At 44.6% G+C, this 14,699-nt stretch overlaps 1 protein-coding gene across 1 annotated transcript in view; it reads left to right on the top strand.

Annotated features, from left to right (window-relative positions):
- The first annotated feature begins 3,750 nt into the window (after positions 1-3,750).
- LOC135900371 (putative fatty acyl-CoA reductase CG5065) overlaps positions 3,751-14,699 on the top strand; it is a 31,950-nt gene continuing 21,001 nt past the window's right edge. The window contains exons 1-8 of the mRNA XM_070521972.1: positions 3,751-3,774; positions 4,652-4,768; positions 6,880-7,055; positions 8,961-9,033; positions 9,206-9,312; positions 9,816-9,990; positions 13,577-13,621; positions 13,774-13,892. Of these exons, the coding sequence (XP_070378073.1) occupies positions 3,751-3,774; positions 4,652-4,768; positions 6,880-7,055; positions 8,961-9,033; positions 9,206-9,312; positions 9,816-9,990; positions 13,577-13,621; positions 13,774-13,892 (836 nt within the window). The remainder of the gene's footprint in view (positions 3,775-4,651; positions 4,769-6,879; positions 7,056-8,960; positions 9,034-9,205; positions 9,313-9,815; positions 9,991-13,576; positions 13,622-13,773; positions 13,893-14,699) is intronic.

Genomic DNA, 14,699 nt, shown 5'->3' with positions numbered 1-14,699 from the left:
TTTATTTATTTATTTATTATACGCTCATGACATACAAGCATTACAGAGGGGAGGCGTCAATCGTTCAACATAAGTACAGCCATTTCCACATACACATTGAAAAACTTCAAAAATGGGAACCAATGTAAGTTCTAATAACAGTGGAAATTCAAACACTGTCATGCAAGGCTTGTACAATAATTTCGGCAAGAAACTACTATTGCATTCATTTAAGACACTAAAAGATGAAGTTTTCTACCGACATAGAGAACGTTTACAGAAAAAAGAAGTGATGCAATGCGGTAAATTGCACTGGCAAGAGTTTCACGAAAATGGTCACAGTTGGAAACGCCAACTAATGAAGCGGGAATATGGTTCCAGTCAAGGCTGGTTTTAGGCAAGAAAGAGTGCGAGTATGTTACAGTGTTTTGGTGGACGACATGGACTATGTGGTGGTGATCAAGACGAGATGAAACAAAATTAGGCGGTTTAGTCATTGGTTGTGATGATAGATCTTATGAAACAAGAGAAGTCGAGATAGTTTCCGTCTATTTGGAAGTGGGGGCAGATGAAGTATCGATCTCATGTTAGTTACACTGGAAGTTCGATGGTAGTTAATTAGGATAAAACGTGCTGAACGATTCTGCATTGCCTCTAAGTTATTGGTAAGAGCTACAAGGCCAGGGTTTCAGATTGATGAGGCATATTCGAGGTTATCTCGGGCATAAGTGATATATAACTGTCGCTTGATTGATGAAGCTGCGAGAGGGAAGTTTCCTTTCAGGTAACGAAGGATGCGATTGGCCATTTATATTACGTGGTCGATGTGGTACATCCATGAAAGGTCATTAGTAATATGTACGCCGAGCTATTTATACGTAGTTACGGATTCAAGCGCTGTGCTGTGAAGAAGGTAGTTGGGACAAGGCATGTTATTTCGCGATACTCTCATTCATATACGTTTAAGAATGTTAGGTTTCATTTTACACGGTTCGCACCAAGCAGAAATATTATTTAGGTCAGTTTGAACTATTATTGTGTCAGTATAATTAGAAATGGTGCGGTAGATAACGAAATCATCAGCAAAAAGAGAGACCGAAGAAGCGATGCTAGTAGGTAAATCAATAATGTAAGCAAAAAAATAGTTAATGGCCTAAAACTGAGCCCTGTGGCACTCCGGAGGAAACAGGTGCCTCTAGAGAATTGGCTCCATTCACCGTGATGAATTGAGTGCGGTTAAAATTATGGGGTTTTACGTACCAAAACCACTTTCTGATTATGAGGCACGCCGTGGTGGAAGACTCCGGAAATTTCGACCACCTGGGGTTCTCTAATGTGCACCTAAATCTAAGTACACGGGTGTTTTCGCGACCACCGAAATGCGGCCGCCGTGGCCGGGATTCGATCCCGCGCCCTCGTGCTCAACAACCCAATGCCATAGCCACTGAGCAACCACGGCGGGTAATGGAGTGCGGTTAGAAAGAAAGTTACGCATCCAGTGTTGTACTAAAGGGTCAATGTTTAGGCTGGTTAGTTTTAGCATAAGGAGCTCATGGTTTGCACTATCAAAGGCTTTCGCAAAATCCAAGTATATGCAATCAGTGATGAGACCAGCGTCAAGGAATGCGTGAAGGTCATTAGTAAATGTAAGAAGCTGTGTTTGACACGAAAAATGTTTACGAAAATCATGCTGGGATGGATGAAAGAAGTTATTCGACTCCAAGAAGTTAACTAAGTGACTAAAGAAGACGTGTTCTAATATTTTGCACAGAACAGATGTTACCGATATTGCACGATTATTCCTTGGATTGTGTGCGTCACCAGACCTGTAGAAAGGCACGACCTTGGCTACTTTCCAATCCTTGGGTAAGCACCCATCGCAGAGTGATTTACTGAAAATTTAATTCAGAATGATAGAGCGGTACTCGTTAGTGTTTTGCAAGAATTTAACGTTAATGCCATTCCGACCACTTTGAAGGTGATCGTTTTAGTCTGTAAATAAAAGCACGAATGCCGGCTGGGTAAAGCATGACGGGACCCATTGGTGTAAGATGTGCTCTCGGATACGAAGAAAGAGCGAATTATGGTTCTCCGAACAAGCTTGTAAAGGTTTCATAAAGTATTGAGGCGCAAAGGTAAAAAGAAAAAAGACTAAAAGAAAAACTTAAAATGCAGTGACTGTTGGTCTCCAATTTCTGATTTAGGTCGTCACTTTCTTACTGAAAATTCGCAAGAATAAAAATTTTTCAGTAAACTAAACCATCAAATTTACAACTCTGTAACTCAGCAATGAAAAATGACATCACAATTTGGTCAAGTGTGCCTAATAGTACATCTAAAGCGGACAAAATTGATATATTACACATGAATCTCAAAAAATTTGGTAATGTGGAAATACAGCTTTCGCAGAGCTCTTGTACAAAACATAACAAATTAACGTAAAATAAAAAATGACATGCAGAATTTTCCCGCTCTCAGTGATTTAATGGATGTCGTTTACAGAACCGTGATACCTATTCTTGATGCAAAGATATTAATTTGTAAACATCGTGCTTCTATTTTTTTCAATCTCCCGAATTTTTGAAGATACTTGTAGCAAAATTCTGGCTTTAAATAAAAATTAGGTTTCCAACAGTCACTAGAATTTAACTTTCTCTCTCAAATGCAACAAATTCCATTAATTGGTCCAGGAGTTATCTCAGAAAAGCGTTTTTTTGTTTTACATGCATTTGAATTGGCCGCGTTGGAGTTGGGCCCGAGCTAAAGCTTCCTCTTAAACAAAGGGCGAAGCCAATTTGCCGGGTAGTCTGCGCTTTGAAATTTCCCAGCGCGTGCGCCTTCGTATGTGTCTTCATGTTATCCTCTTCATTTATACTTTAGCTGACTGTCAGATTCCCGCCATGAAGGCCAAAGTACTCAAGCAGCAGCAAAGCCCAACATCTACTGCTGTCGACGACTCGAAAGATGACTCCCAGGTGGTGCAGTTCTATCAAGATCGAGTTGTGTTCATCACCGGTGGGACAGGATTCATTGGAAAGGCGAGTACTCATTGCTTGTGTTGTGTACCACAGTTGTAATGAGTGTACTTGCTGGTAGTTTGTCGAGGGTCAGGCAAGCGTTTGGTTATTGGCACCTGTACATTCATTAAAGGTAAGCCCTTCGCAGGCATCGTCCGCAGGTAGGCGGTGGTAGAAGGCAGATGGGACCAAAGCTGGGCACAAAGACACAGGCTTTTGGACCAGCTCCTCAAGGTAGCCTTTACTTTGTTGTGACGCCGGCAGAAAGACCTTCACGCAGAAAAGCCCAATTGACGACCATATCTCATTGAGTTGTCTCAACGTGCCTTTCTGCGTGTCCGGCTGTTCTGCCTGCGTCACAACAAAGTATGAGCTGTTCAGACGCCCGCATGGCTACCCTCACCGACCTCATAAGAAAGAGAGAGAGAGAAGCTACTCAAGCTTGAAGCGGAGGCTATGAGCCTGAACAATGTGGCAAAAAGTAATGTATATGCTGCTATGTGCCGGTTGGCTTTTAAAGCATGCATTACAAGGTGCATTCGAAAAGTTTCGAAATCCAATAACCGGGATCCTACTGCGAGCCTGTACCTATACTTTCATGCAGCCATATTTTTTTCTCCAATTATCCGAGAACTGAACGGCTTTCCTAGACATGCTCGCTGATCGCGCTTCAGATTTGCCATAGATTATTCCGATTCACCCTTTTAGCATTGTCATCATCAATTCAGCCATTCATAAGACCACCCCTCTCGTTATGTCTCTGAATGGGACCCTTGATGTACGAATATTTGAACAATATCCTAAGTTGGCTTCGCAAAAAGCCTCTGTGTAAAAGAACCCTGCTAGCCTAGTTGCGCCAGACGTTCTGCACACAGCTGTACACGCCAAGCTTGCACATGAAAATCGACAGCAACGATCAAAATAATGTATAATAAAGTGAAAATGAGACATCCACCCAAACTTAGTTAAGTGCTACAAAGGAAACCCATAGGGTTCCTCGAAAGAAAAAGATTCGCAGTTGAAGAAAAATTCATCCTGGTCCGGGACTCGAACGCGAGACCCCCGCCTTGCTGGGGCAGATGATGGCCCTGAACTAAGGGCTCCACCCCACGAGGAAGTCGGTCCACCTCATTAGAAATAAATGTTTACTGCCTCGCTCTCTCTCTACGCTGGAATGACGAGCGGCAACAGAGCCAGCTGTGACAGAAGACGACGACAACGACGAACTCGGGACCAGTGGCACGAGCGCGTTCGCGCGGTAGCGCCGAGGGGCGCCAACGAGCCAACCGTAGAAGATGGCGACACTCGAGCTACTGCTGATGATGATAGTTTCAGCGAAGTCCGACAACGACGACACAGGGTTCGCATAAACAGCTTTGCTGTAAAACAACAGACGAATACGAACACACTATTTTTCTGCTCTTCGTGTTTGGCATTTGTCCCAAGCCGCGCGATTGCCTTTTGGATCACGCAGGGACAAGTAGCCCAAAGCTTTGACGTTATTAACTGTAGTGCTGTCTGTCCTTCCTGAGGAGATTCGAGGCGCGTGGCTTTCGACTCACGGCGTACATACAAAAACAGTAATTGCGTGAAACCTTTTTAACTATGAGAGTCATTTAAGTTTCTTGCGCGAATATTCATGCTTCATGTTTCAGGTCCTGCTGGAGAAACTGCTGCGATCATGTCCTGGCCTGAAGCGGGTCTACTTGCTCGTGCGCAGCAAGCGCGGGGAGAACCCACAGGCGAGACTGGAGAAGATGCTCAGCTCTCAGGTGATTGCTGCTACCTGCGCATTTACTCTGGATCTAAGATGCCAACACGACTCACATTTTGTGTGTATAACCAAATCACCATAATATACGGGAGAGTCTCTCACGAAGCAACCCGGCCAACATTGGCAAACAAATCGTGCAGGTTCATTATAACTATTTCAAGGCGCCAAAGAAGAGCGCACAGCACAAAAGTTCGGACCACGGAACATACCGGCACTCGCAGCTGTCTTATCTTTACGAAAGACACGTACATATGTACGTTCAGTCAGTGACCGCGCAACGAGCACATTCAAGCCTCAAGTACTTTACGATAGGAAATTTCAACAGACCCCTTCTCTGACTCATAGAATGACCTGGACGTTTCACAAACACGCAATCCGACTTTCTTACTAACATAAAACGCTTCCATAATTTCCCAGCTTTCGTATCTTTACTTCTGTCCAGAAGTGTGTTGTGTTGTTCTTCGGCACATTAAAATAATTATAATTAATCGATATAAACTTGCTCAATAAGTTTTCTCCTTGTTCACCTTAGCGCAAGAATTACTTGACCTTTCTGACGTAAAGTTTTTGGCTCACATCTGTGCTTTGCGACAACTTACGTATTCAAGCATTTCAGAGTGTTATGAGCGCCTGTGACGAGCGGTGTAGAACTAAGCCCGCAGACCTGGCCCAACAGCAAAAGCCACCAAAAAAAGAAATTTAGGAAGAATGGCGCAAATGCTGCGGTGAATCGGTGCACGACTATAAAGCGTGTTGGTGAAATGCAGTCTTCTAACATAACTTCTTAAACAAGTGTTCGAAAGTGTAATACGGTCGCCATCCTACAAGTACTCCCATATTAAGCTCTTGGCTTATAAAACCTTCATCAGGTCCAAACTTGAATACTCGTCCGTAATTTGGGAACCCCACACTATGAAAGACATCTATCAATTAGAGCTCGTTCAGAGAAAGGCAGTACGTATCGTTTTTCATAAATACAGAAGGTCAGACTCCCCAACACAACTTCTGAAGGACAATATTATCCCGTTGCTTAGCACACGTAAAAAAACTGAACCGCATTTCTTTCCTTCATAAAATTTTGGCAGGAAAGCTTAGCATTGCTCCCTCCTCATTCCTCAGGCACTCCACTACTCGAAGGACCCGACATTATTACAGGACCCGAACACTTATTACAGCCTATATTTGCTAAAACAAACTCACTTACGCGCAGTTTTTTCACTCAAGCAACAGCTGATTGGAACGCGCTTCCTGAATCGATTTTTCGCTCTCCAAACTTGGAACAGGCCCTTCAAACTTTGTTTCTTCAGTAGAAAGTAAACAATTTCAATGGTCATTGTTTAAGTTTCTGCTCTGTCATCTTTTAATTTTTGATTCTCTGGTATGTCACATGCAATTTCATCATTTTTTTTCCTTTCTTTTGGATTTGCGTGCTGTTATGATTTGTGTTTTCATGCCCCTCCTGCTTGGGCTAATCTGGCCTGCAGTATTGTGAAATAAAAAAAAAATCTACCATATGCATCTTATTGTGCCAAGATGATCCTGTGTCCATCAAGTTTTGAATTAGTTGATAGGTAGACCTTGTCAAGTGCAATGCTTGGTAAAACTTTGCCGTTACTCACCTAATTAGGTGGCGTTGAAAATAATTACAAAGCGTTCGTTTTTTCTGTTTCTTTATATGCTATTCAAAGTTCGTAGTATGTTTTTCCAGTGTTCTCAGTGAACTAAACCAGGCCTTAATTTGTTCAACACCACGTAACCGTGACGCCTGCGCCAGAAAGGATCTTCACATCGGCAGCCAAAGTTTGTGAGTGGTGGCGCTGCCTAACAATCCTATTGCGATTTGCGCCACCGCGCTCGGAGAAATGCTTCGTACGGTACTGCTTACTTACTAATCAGCGTGGAAACTACGGAGGACGCAGAGTTAGAACACAGAGCGAGCGCTCGTGCTGTTTTCTTCTAACTCTGTGTCTTCCGTTGTTTTCGTGCTGATTAATCAGTATGCATCCTTTTCAACTCGCCAACCTTTCAACCTTGCCACTGCTTAGTATGTGATAAAGCAATAAGTGATCCACGCACCTAAGCTTGAGACTAAAACACTTATGTTTGCAGATGTTCGAACGCCTTAGGCAAGAGCAGCCGGATGCTTTTGCAAAAGTGACAGCGCTGGCAGGAGACCTGAGAGAGCGAAATTTGGGACTAAGTGCATTTGACCAAGCCGCCTTGGTGGATAGTGTCTCCGTCGTCTTTCACTCTGGCGCCACTGTCAGATTTGATGAACCTTTGAGGCAAGTGAAGGGTAATCCGTTTTTTTGTGATTGACATCCTTTGCGTAGTTCGGGATCTATCTATCTATCTATCTATCTATCTATCTATCTATCTATCTATCTATCTATCTATCTATCTATCTATCTATCTATCTATCTATCTATCTATCTATCTATCTATCTATCTATCTATCTATCTATCTATCTATCTATCTATCTATCTATCTATCTATCTATCTATCTATCTATCTATCTATCTATCTATCTATCTATCTATCTATCTATCTATCTATCTATCTATCTATCTATCTATCTATCTATCTATCTATCTATCTATCTATCTATCTGTCTGTCTATCTATCTATCTATCTATCTATCTATCTATCTATCTATCTATCTATCTATCTATCTATCTATCTATCTATCTATCTGTCTGTCTGTCTGTCTGTCTGTCTGTCTGTCTGTCTGTCTGTCTGTCTGTCTGTCTGTGTGTCCGTCTGTCCGTCTGTCCGTCCGTCCGTCCGTCCGTCCGTCCGTCCGTCCGTCCGTGCGTCCGTCCGTCTGTCTGTCTGTCTGTCTGTCTGTCTGTCTGTACGTCCGTCCGTCCGTCCGTCCGTCCGTCCGTCCGTCCGTCCGTCCGTCCGTCTGTCTGTCTGTCTGTCTGTCTGTCTGTCTGTCTGTCTGTCTGTCTGTCTGTCTGTCTGTGAATTGGTGCTGCGCGGGGTTCGATTACGGCCTCTCGTGGAACCCCCACTGCATCTATTTAAAGAGAACACCTTTCCCCAGTGCTCACATGTTCAAATTTCCATGTCGGACAACATGCGATACACCTGAGCAATCTACACTTCAAGTGTGAAGGGTGATGTTCCTCTATTTGTTGCGTTACAGACGGCTAGTAATATTTAACACGCGTAAAGCTAATATTGGCGTTCTGGAGAGCATACACAGAGTCAAGCCCTGCTGTGCATATGTTGGGCACTACGTAAACTTACTCCGATTTAGTAGGAGTTGTCATCGCTAGGGGAAAATTGGATTCAAACGCATACCTCGTAGCACGCATTCGCCACTTTTCAAGCATCGTGACCATTTTTCACCAGTACTGAGAGGTCAAGCTACATTTTTGTGACCGAAAACCACTCATATTGACTGCATCAAATCCCATAAAATTGTATACCAAGGGCTATACCACAATCTCCTCTGTGCTGCATTGTACTGTAACCACAAGCGTATGTGGGAATCACGTAGAGGGATGCTGTTTTGTCACTGTCTTTGAAGCCTTAGATGCTGCTACTGTTGTGCCAGACATGTCGAGACCACCCCTCAGTTTGCACTGACGGTGGATTTCACCTACGATTTCGTTAGCTGCTGTTAACATCACAGGGAGACAGGCCACAATTAACTTCAATGCTTCAAACACAACATACACGGCAAAGTAAATTTCAGTCCTCTGTTATTAGCTGAAGTGAGTTTTTGAAGAAACAGTTCAGAAATGTAACTAACAAAAAACTACTCTGCAGAGCCTCCAAACTACTCTGCGAGACAGGACACTCCAGCAGATGGTGTCGGAAATAATAGGGAGGTTTAATCGCACATTCACAAAGGGACACGATATTACCTTTACGTGGCTTCTGGTTTATTTTGGAACTGATGAAATACATCTCATTAATTATTCTTCATTGAGGACTTACTGTGCCAGGTAACCTTGCTCTCTATAGCAATGCACAGTCACTCGGGAGTTGTCCGGTCTTTTATAATTGGAGCCGGTGTACCCTAGACCTCTCGTTACAATTTCAAGTGTCAACTATCCTGTCCCGTAATAATGCAATAGTTATGTCCCGCCTGTTGTTAGAAATACGTGTGTGTCAGTGATCGTGAGTATGTGCGTGTGTGCGAGTGTGTCAGCTTAGTGAAATGTTTTAATTTCAGAGAAGCTGTTGAGCTCAACGTTTTGGGTACGAGGCGAGTTCTGGATCTCTGCAAAAACATGCCAAATCTTTGCGTAAGTTACAGGACATTTTCGTCTTTTTCTCGCTTTAGCTGTGCTGCCATAGTTTCTACTTGAACGTCTTCTTTACCTTTTTTATTGGTCAGATCAGCTACTCTTGGAAAGAGTCTTAAGTCCGTGACACACATTTATTTTTTTTTTATAAATATTTGAACTTTTCTTCCAGGCTTTCGTCCATGTATCAACGGCATATTGCAACTGTGATAAGCGAGACGTATGTGAGGTGATATACCCATCGCCTGTAAGCGCCGAAGAGCTTATCGCAGCTACTCAGTAAGTACGCATGATATCGCCCTCCTCGTTTGATTCAAGCTTTTCAAAGTCACACATTTAGAATATGGAAGCTGTTTTGTTTTTGAAGGCGACGTACTCCAGGAAACACTACTATAAAAAAAGAAATAAAAAATAAAATTCTAGAGTTTTACGTGCCAAAAGTGCGATATGATTATCATGCACGACGTAGCGGGGGACTCCAGGTTAATTTTCATCACTTGGGGTTTTTCACATGCACAGCATACACGGTACACGGGCGATTTTACATTTGGATTTGAATCCGCGCCCTACAGTACAGTACACGGCGGGCAAAGTACCACGGCGGGCAAAGAGAGACTTGTTCTGATTAATTGGGCTGCTACTCAAACGCATCCTTGCTCGACAAACCCCTTAATATGCTCTTGAAGATGTCGTTCGCGTTAGCATTGCAATGGTTAGCAAAATTGCGTCTCTACTGCATTTGCTCAATGTTTTATTTATTCATACTCATTGATCGTCCTCAGGTCGGCAAACAAAGATGTCACAGGCCCTAAGGAAGACTGCTTGTTTGGGCTGCCGAATACGTACACACTGACCAAGAGAGTAGCCGAATCACTGGTGCTCGAAGAGAGGGGAGACATTCCGGTCGCCATTGTACGGCCTTCCATCGTCACTGCATCGATAAGAGAGCCACTTCCGGTGAGGCAGAGAGACATCTCTATCCATTTGAAAAGAGGAAAAGTAAGGAAAGACCGGGATGTTAACGGGATCCACGTCTGATTTGCTACCCTCTGCTCGGCGAGGGTGTTAAAGAAGCGAAAGTAGAGGTGGAATGGAGCGAAATAACAATAGCTGTACGCGCCCGCAAAGTACGCACCCAATCTCTAAGCAGTCGCAGAGAGCTGTCAATTTGAGGAACTCCAGAAAAGCTCTCGTTGCTTTCTGTGCCAACGATGCACAAAAGAAGGATATTCGCTTCTGAAAACGATAGTGAGTCTAACCTGTGTGACGCTGTCCGGAAAGGTCGGCGATTAACTTCAAAACGTAGACGAAAGCACACCAGATGTTCACTAGTCATTTCTTTCCTAGACGTGTCACCCATTCCGATGCGGACAAATTAGGCCTCTGTAAACGTTATCGCCAGCCAGAGGCGTCACAAAATTGTCGTGCGAGACCTGCAATTTCATGACGGTTGTTGCACCCTTAAGTAAAAATCCGCGTTATGTAACGACACTTCCAGGGGCTAGAAGACGACTAATAAGTGTGCATCGCGGTTCGATTCCGAAGACGAAGTCGGTTTTGTGAGGTCGGTTCCGGACAAGGGAGTGAAACACTCTGGTTCCTTCATTGTCGGACTAGACAGCCTCACCGACGACGTCATGACCAACAATATCGATATGTCTGAGCAAAACCTTAAAAAATGTCACAATTTCGCCCGAACGGCGAATCATCAATTGCCATAGCGAGCAATTAGACTGCTATACGAAGTAAGGATGGTAGTTTCATCAGCCGTATAAACCTATAAACATTCGCTTGCTCACTAAGTTAACAAGTATGATGTCACGTGCGCACGGACAAACATGAACACATCTTCCTCGATGACCACGGATGCTCGCTGTCAAAACGCTGACCCGAGATGCGCAGCAGCAGCAGCGATCGTATTGACATTCGTGCTGCCTCTTGGTTCAACGCGAACTATGCGGCTAGAAAATAGTGCACACAAAGCTATCCGACCTCGGTGCACCTTTGCTCTGTCCTCATCGCAGATCGCTTTCAACACGAGGCACGCGCGGCCATGCCGTACGCAGCCGCCACTGGAGTAACCTCTCCTCCCCCCCCCCCCCCCATCCCACCCCAATCACAGGTGCATTGCGCGCGACGGAAGACGGTGCGCTTGCTCCCCGCTTCCTGCATTGCGCGCGTGAGATCAAGCCACCATGCTCGGCCACCTCTTGCCCACTTTCACTCGCACACACAGCATACGGCGTGCGACCACGTTGTTATCGCACTTAGACTTTATACGGAACCTCAGTGTGACGCCCACGCCGACGGCGGAAATGCACCTGGAGTGTCGATATAATTGCTATCATAAGAAAATGTTACGTCGTGTCCTTTACTAAGAAATGCATGGTGATCATAGCTTGTCTGCTGTGTCAACTTTTCAAGAGTCCGGTGATGTAGGTGTAATTTCATGCTCTGAAGTTGAAAAATAGACATTTCTGGAGTCACTTTTTCAGGGCGTGTTATACAGCAGCAAGCAGGGCAGAAAACTCTGTCGCCGTGGATACTGTTGTGTGGGACAGTTGAAACAGAACTGTGATTACTGTAGGCGGGCCATCAAAGGCAACTCTATAACTGGTGGACGAGGCCAGGACATCGATAGAGATGAACGTTCGGTTTCGCATGCCTCATTAAGCAAAGCGAAGTTGTCTGTTCTAGAGCCATTCTTAGTTGAACCCCTTTCACTGTCATCCCTGTAACACTACCTGCACCGTGCCCCTGACCCTTCGGACAGCTTCAGCTCAATCAGATGACCGACCTTATACAGAAGGGAATATGCTGGGATTGTGGCTTCATGTGTCTGCGATCTGGAACACCACAAAACCACTGCTGCGTCTCTAGAGGTGCACTGTTTATAGCGGAATGAACGATCAGCGCCTATGTGCCCCTGCTCACTGTGACAATCTCTCTTTGTTTCTCATCGTTCAGTCATAATTCTCATCCGCAAGGTGGCGAACCTAGCTGATCCTGATCAACCTCCCTACCTTTCCCGTGTCATTTCTCTCTCTCTTCTTTTCTAGGACTGCTGGAGGCACTACAAGGGAGGTGGATGTCTTGCTACTAGTGTACTTATATATTCTGACGGAAGGCAACCGCGGTTGGGGACAATAAGTTCTGAAAGTGCAACGAGGTCTGAGGGCAAGAAGTGGTGATCGGGAATGCAGAAAACATGACATATGTCCGCCCTAAGACAAGCAACAAATATTTATGGCGATGTTGAAGGTTTTCTGGCAAGCACAATCGCTGCAAAAGTTGAAATCCTTCGCGGAAGTCACGAACACCTACATAGTGTCCGGTTTTGTAATGTCTCCAATGGGCGAATATGGAGCTTGGACATATTGGACGAAAGTGGATAGCATGTGGCGTGAAAATACCAGCAGCAAGGATTTGTGCCCATGCAGCAAGAAATCTACAAATGTGTTTCATGATTTCTCCTACATGAATTTGACTACATGCGCAATAGACCAAAGCCTCTTGTTTACATATGAAAAAAAGTGGGGGGTGGGGTTCGGCGTGGCGGGGGCTGCATGAAGGGCCCTTGCGTATTATGGTAGTCTAGATTCCATTAAACTTCTTTTTTCATGAATGACATTATCGCTGCTGGCCGCTGCATTTGCGTACGCAGTTTAAGAAGGTAAACTTAGAAGTTCAAGGGCAAATGTATGCATATATGGTGCAATAAAGTGTCTTGGGTAAAACTTCAGAGAGAACAAGCAGGGTCTTACAGATCTAAGTGTGCCTTAGCCACTCACCCTGAGAGACATCACTACGTGTTGATCCCGACTCGGTTTCTGCATAAACGAACAGGCGGGTTGTATGGTAGCCACATAAATGTAGCCACCAGTTACGAATAATTCCACATGGTTTAGGAGGGCTTGGCATAGGCCTCCATGTCATATATATAATTTTTACGTCAAGAAAGTGCGCAGCTGATACGCGTTGGCAAATCTTCTCTTGTTACCGCAAAGTCAATGGCATTGTGGATAGATGAAGAGCTTTGACGTTAGCATACTATTTGGCCAATAGTCTCTGCCTTCTTCTCGAATCTTCTTTCGAATCTTCTCTTGTTGGACAAATACTGCGAGTTCAATGGCATTGTGGATAGATGAACAGCTGTGACGTTAGCAATTTGGCCAATGGCCTCTGCCTTTGTCCACAGTGATGACGAGTTGGCTAGATCGTCATTTAACATTGTTAAAGAATTGTAACCTGTAGTTAGATCGTTAGCTAGTTGTTTAGGTGGTTAAATACTTATTTTAGGGAAACTTGGTACTTGCGCGTGATAGGAGAAAGCCATTAGCGTATAGCTGACACGCCTCTGTTATCTGACCGGTTTTGTCGAATTACTCTCAACAATGTCGCTCAATTTTCAAGCATTAAATGAAGCCTCTGTATCTATACGCATTGTTTTCACGTAAGGTTGAGCAAAGCTTTTCAAAGATTTATTACACGATATCGGAGCCCAAGGTACTGACCTGAAATTTACCCTCTTCTTTATTTCTAGGGTTGGGTAGACAATTATAACGGCTGCACCGGATTGCTTGTTGTGGTGAGTACTGACCAGACGTTCCCCTGTTCTGTGTGACCAACAGCGTAACTTATGCTCCGGCATTCCATAGGAATATTGCATGCTGTGCCGAGATTGTGAACGTCCTGAAAAGTTCAACTTGGAGATATGTTTTTTTTTGTAAACATTTTCAGATAGGGCTGGGCATGCTGCAATCAGTTTTGGCGGAAAAGAAATATGTAATGGACATCATTCCGGCGGATGTTGTGGCCAATATGCTATTATGCGTTGCCTGGCACACTGCCGAGACAAGGTGAGCATTTTGATGGGCTACATTCAGTCTACTTATGTATTTTGACCACTAGAGTTATTCCTAAACGGTGGCCATTGCGTTCCTTCGCACATTGGTACACGTTGCACAGATGTGGATTACCGCAAATGCCGTTTTGCTAAATTACCCTTTGTTTTGGCTACTTATAGATCGTCATAAAGATACTTGAGGTAGTCATAAGCAGTGTTCTACACAGTTATCAACCATGGTTGAAGAGGGGATTTCGCCGGCAATAAATGTTTTACAAGGGGACTTGCCTTCGTCAAGGCAGGAACAGGTTTCCTCGCGGTGTTAGTTGAACACGTCTCGGTACTACAGTCCAAACCATATTATGTATTAGTTCCTGTGTTATGAGAGCGCTAGGCCCACCGCATTATTTACGTCTTCTTACAGGTTGCGAAGATGGGTTTTCGCGAGGCATACCGCACAAGCGCCGGTGTGGAAAACGTACGACGCACCTTTACTCCCTAGAAAGGCGCTAAGCTACAGCAGGGTCGTTCGACTTCGATACGGCGCGGGCGAGGCACCGGAATCAGCTCGCCATTAAACGCGGATTTATTAAACCAAGATACACCACAGCGCGACAGTAAGTCGCTGCTTTTGGGCAAAGGGCTATCCAGTACGCGCGTTCGCTGCGCTAAGTTAACTGGGTAGCGCGGGCAAAGGTCTGACGCAACCAAATCGTAGTACGCCCATTGGCATCTGCCACGGCGAGGAAGTGCTCATCGGTACAGAGCTCTGGATAGAGGGTTTCCTGGGGCGTCCATTGGGAGGCCAATCTGGGCTCGT

Source organism: Dermacentor albipictus, chromosome 7 (assembly GCF_038994185.2).
Source record: "Dermacentor albipictus isolate Rhodes 1998 colony chromosome 7, USDA_Dalb.pri_finalv2, whole genome shotgun sequence".
In the NCBI taxonomy this organism is placed as follows: Eukaryota; Metazoa; Arthropoda; class Arachnida; order Ixodida; family Ixodidae; genus Dermacentor; species Dermacentor albipictus.
The sequence above is the reverse complement of the archived record's forward strand: the minus strand, read 5'-3'. Positions and strand labels throughout refer to the sequence as shown.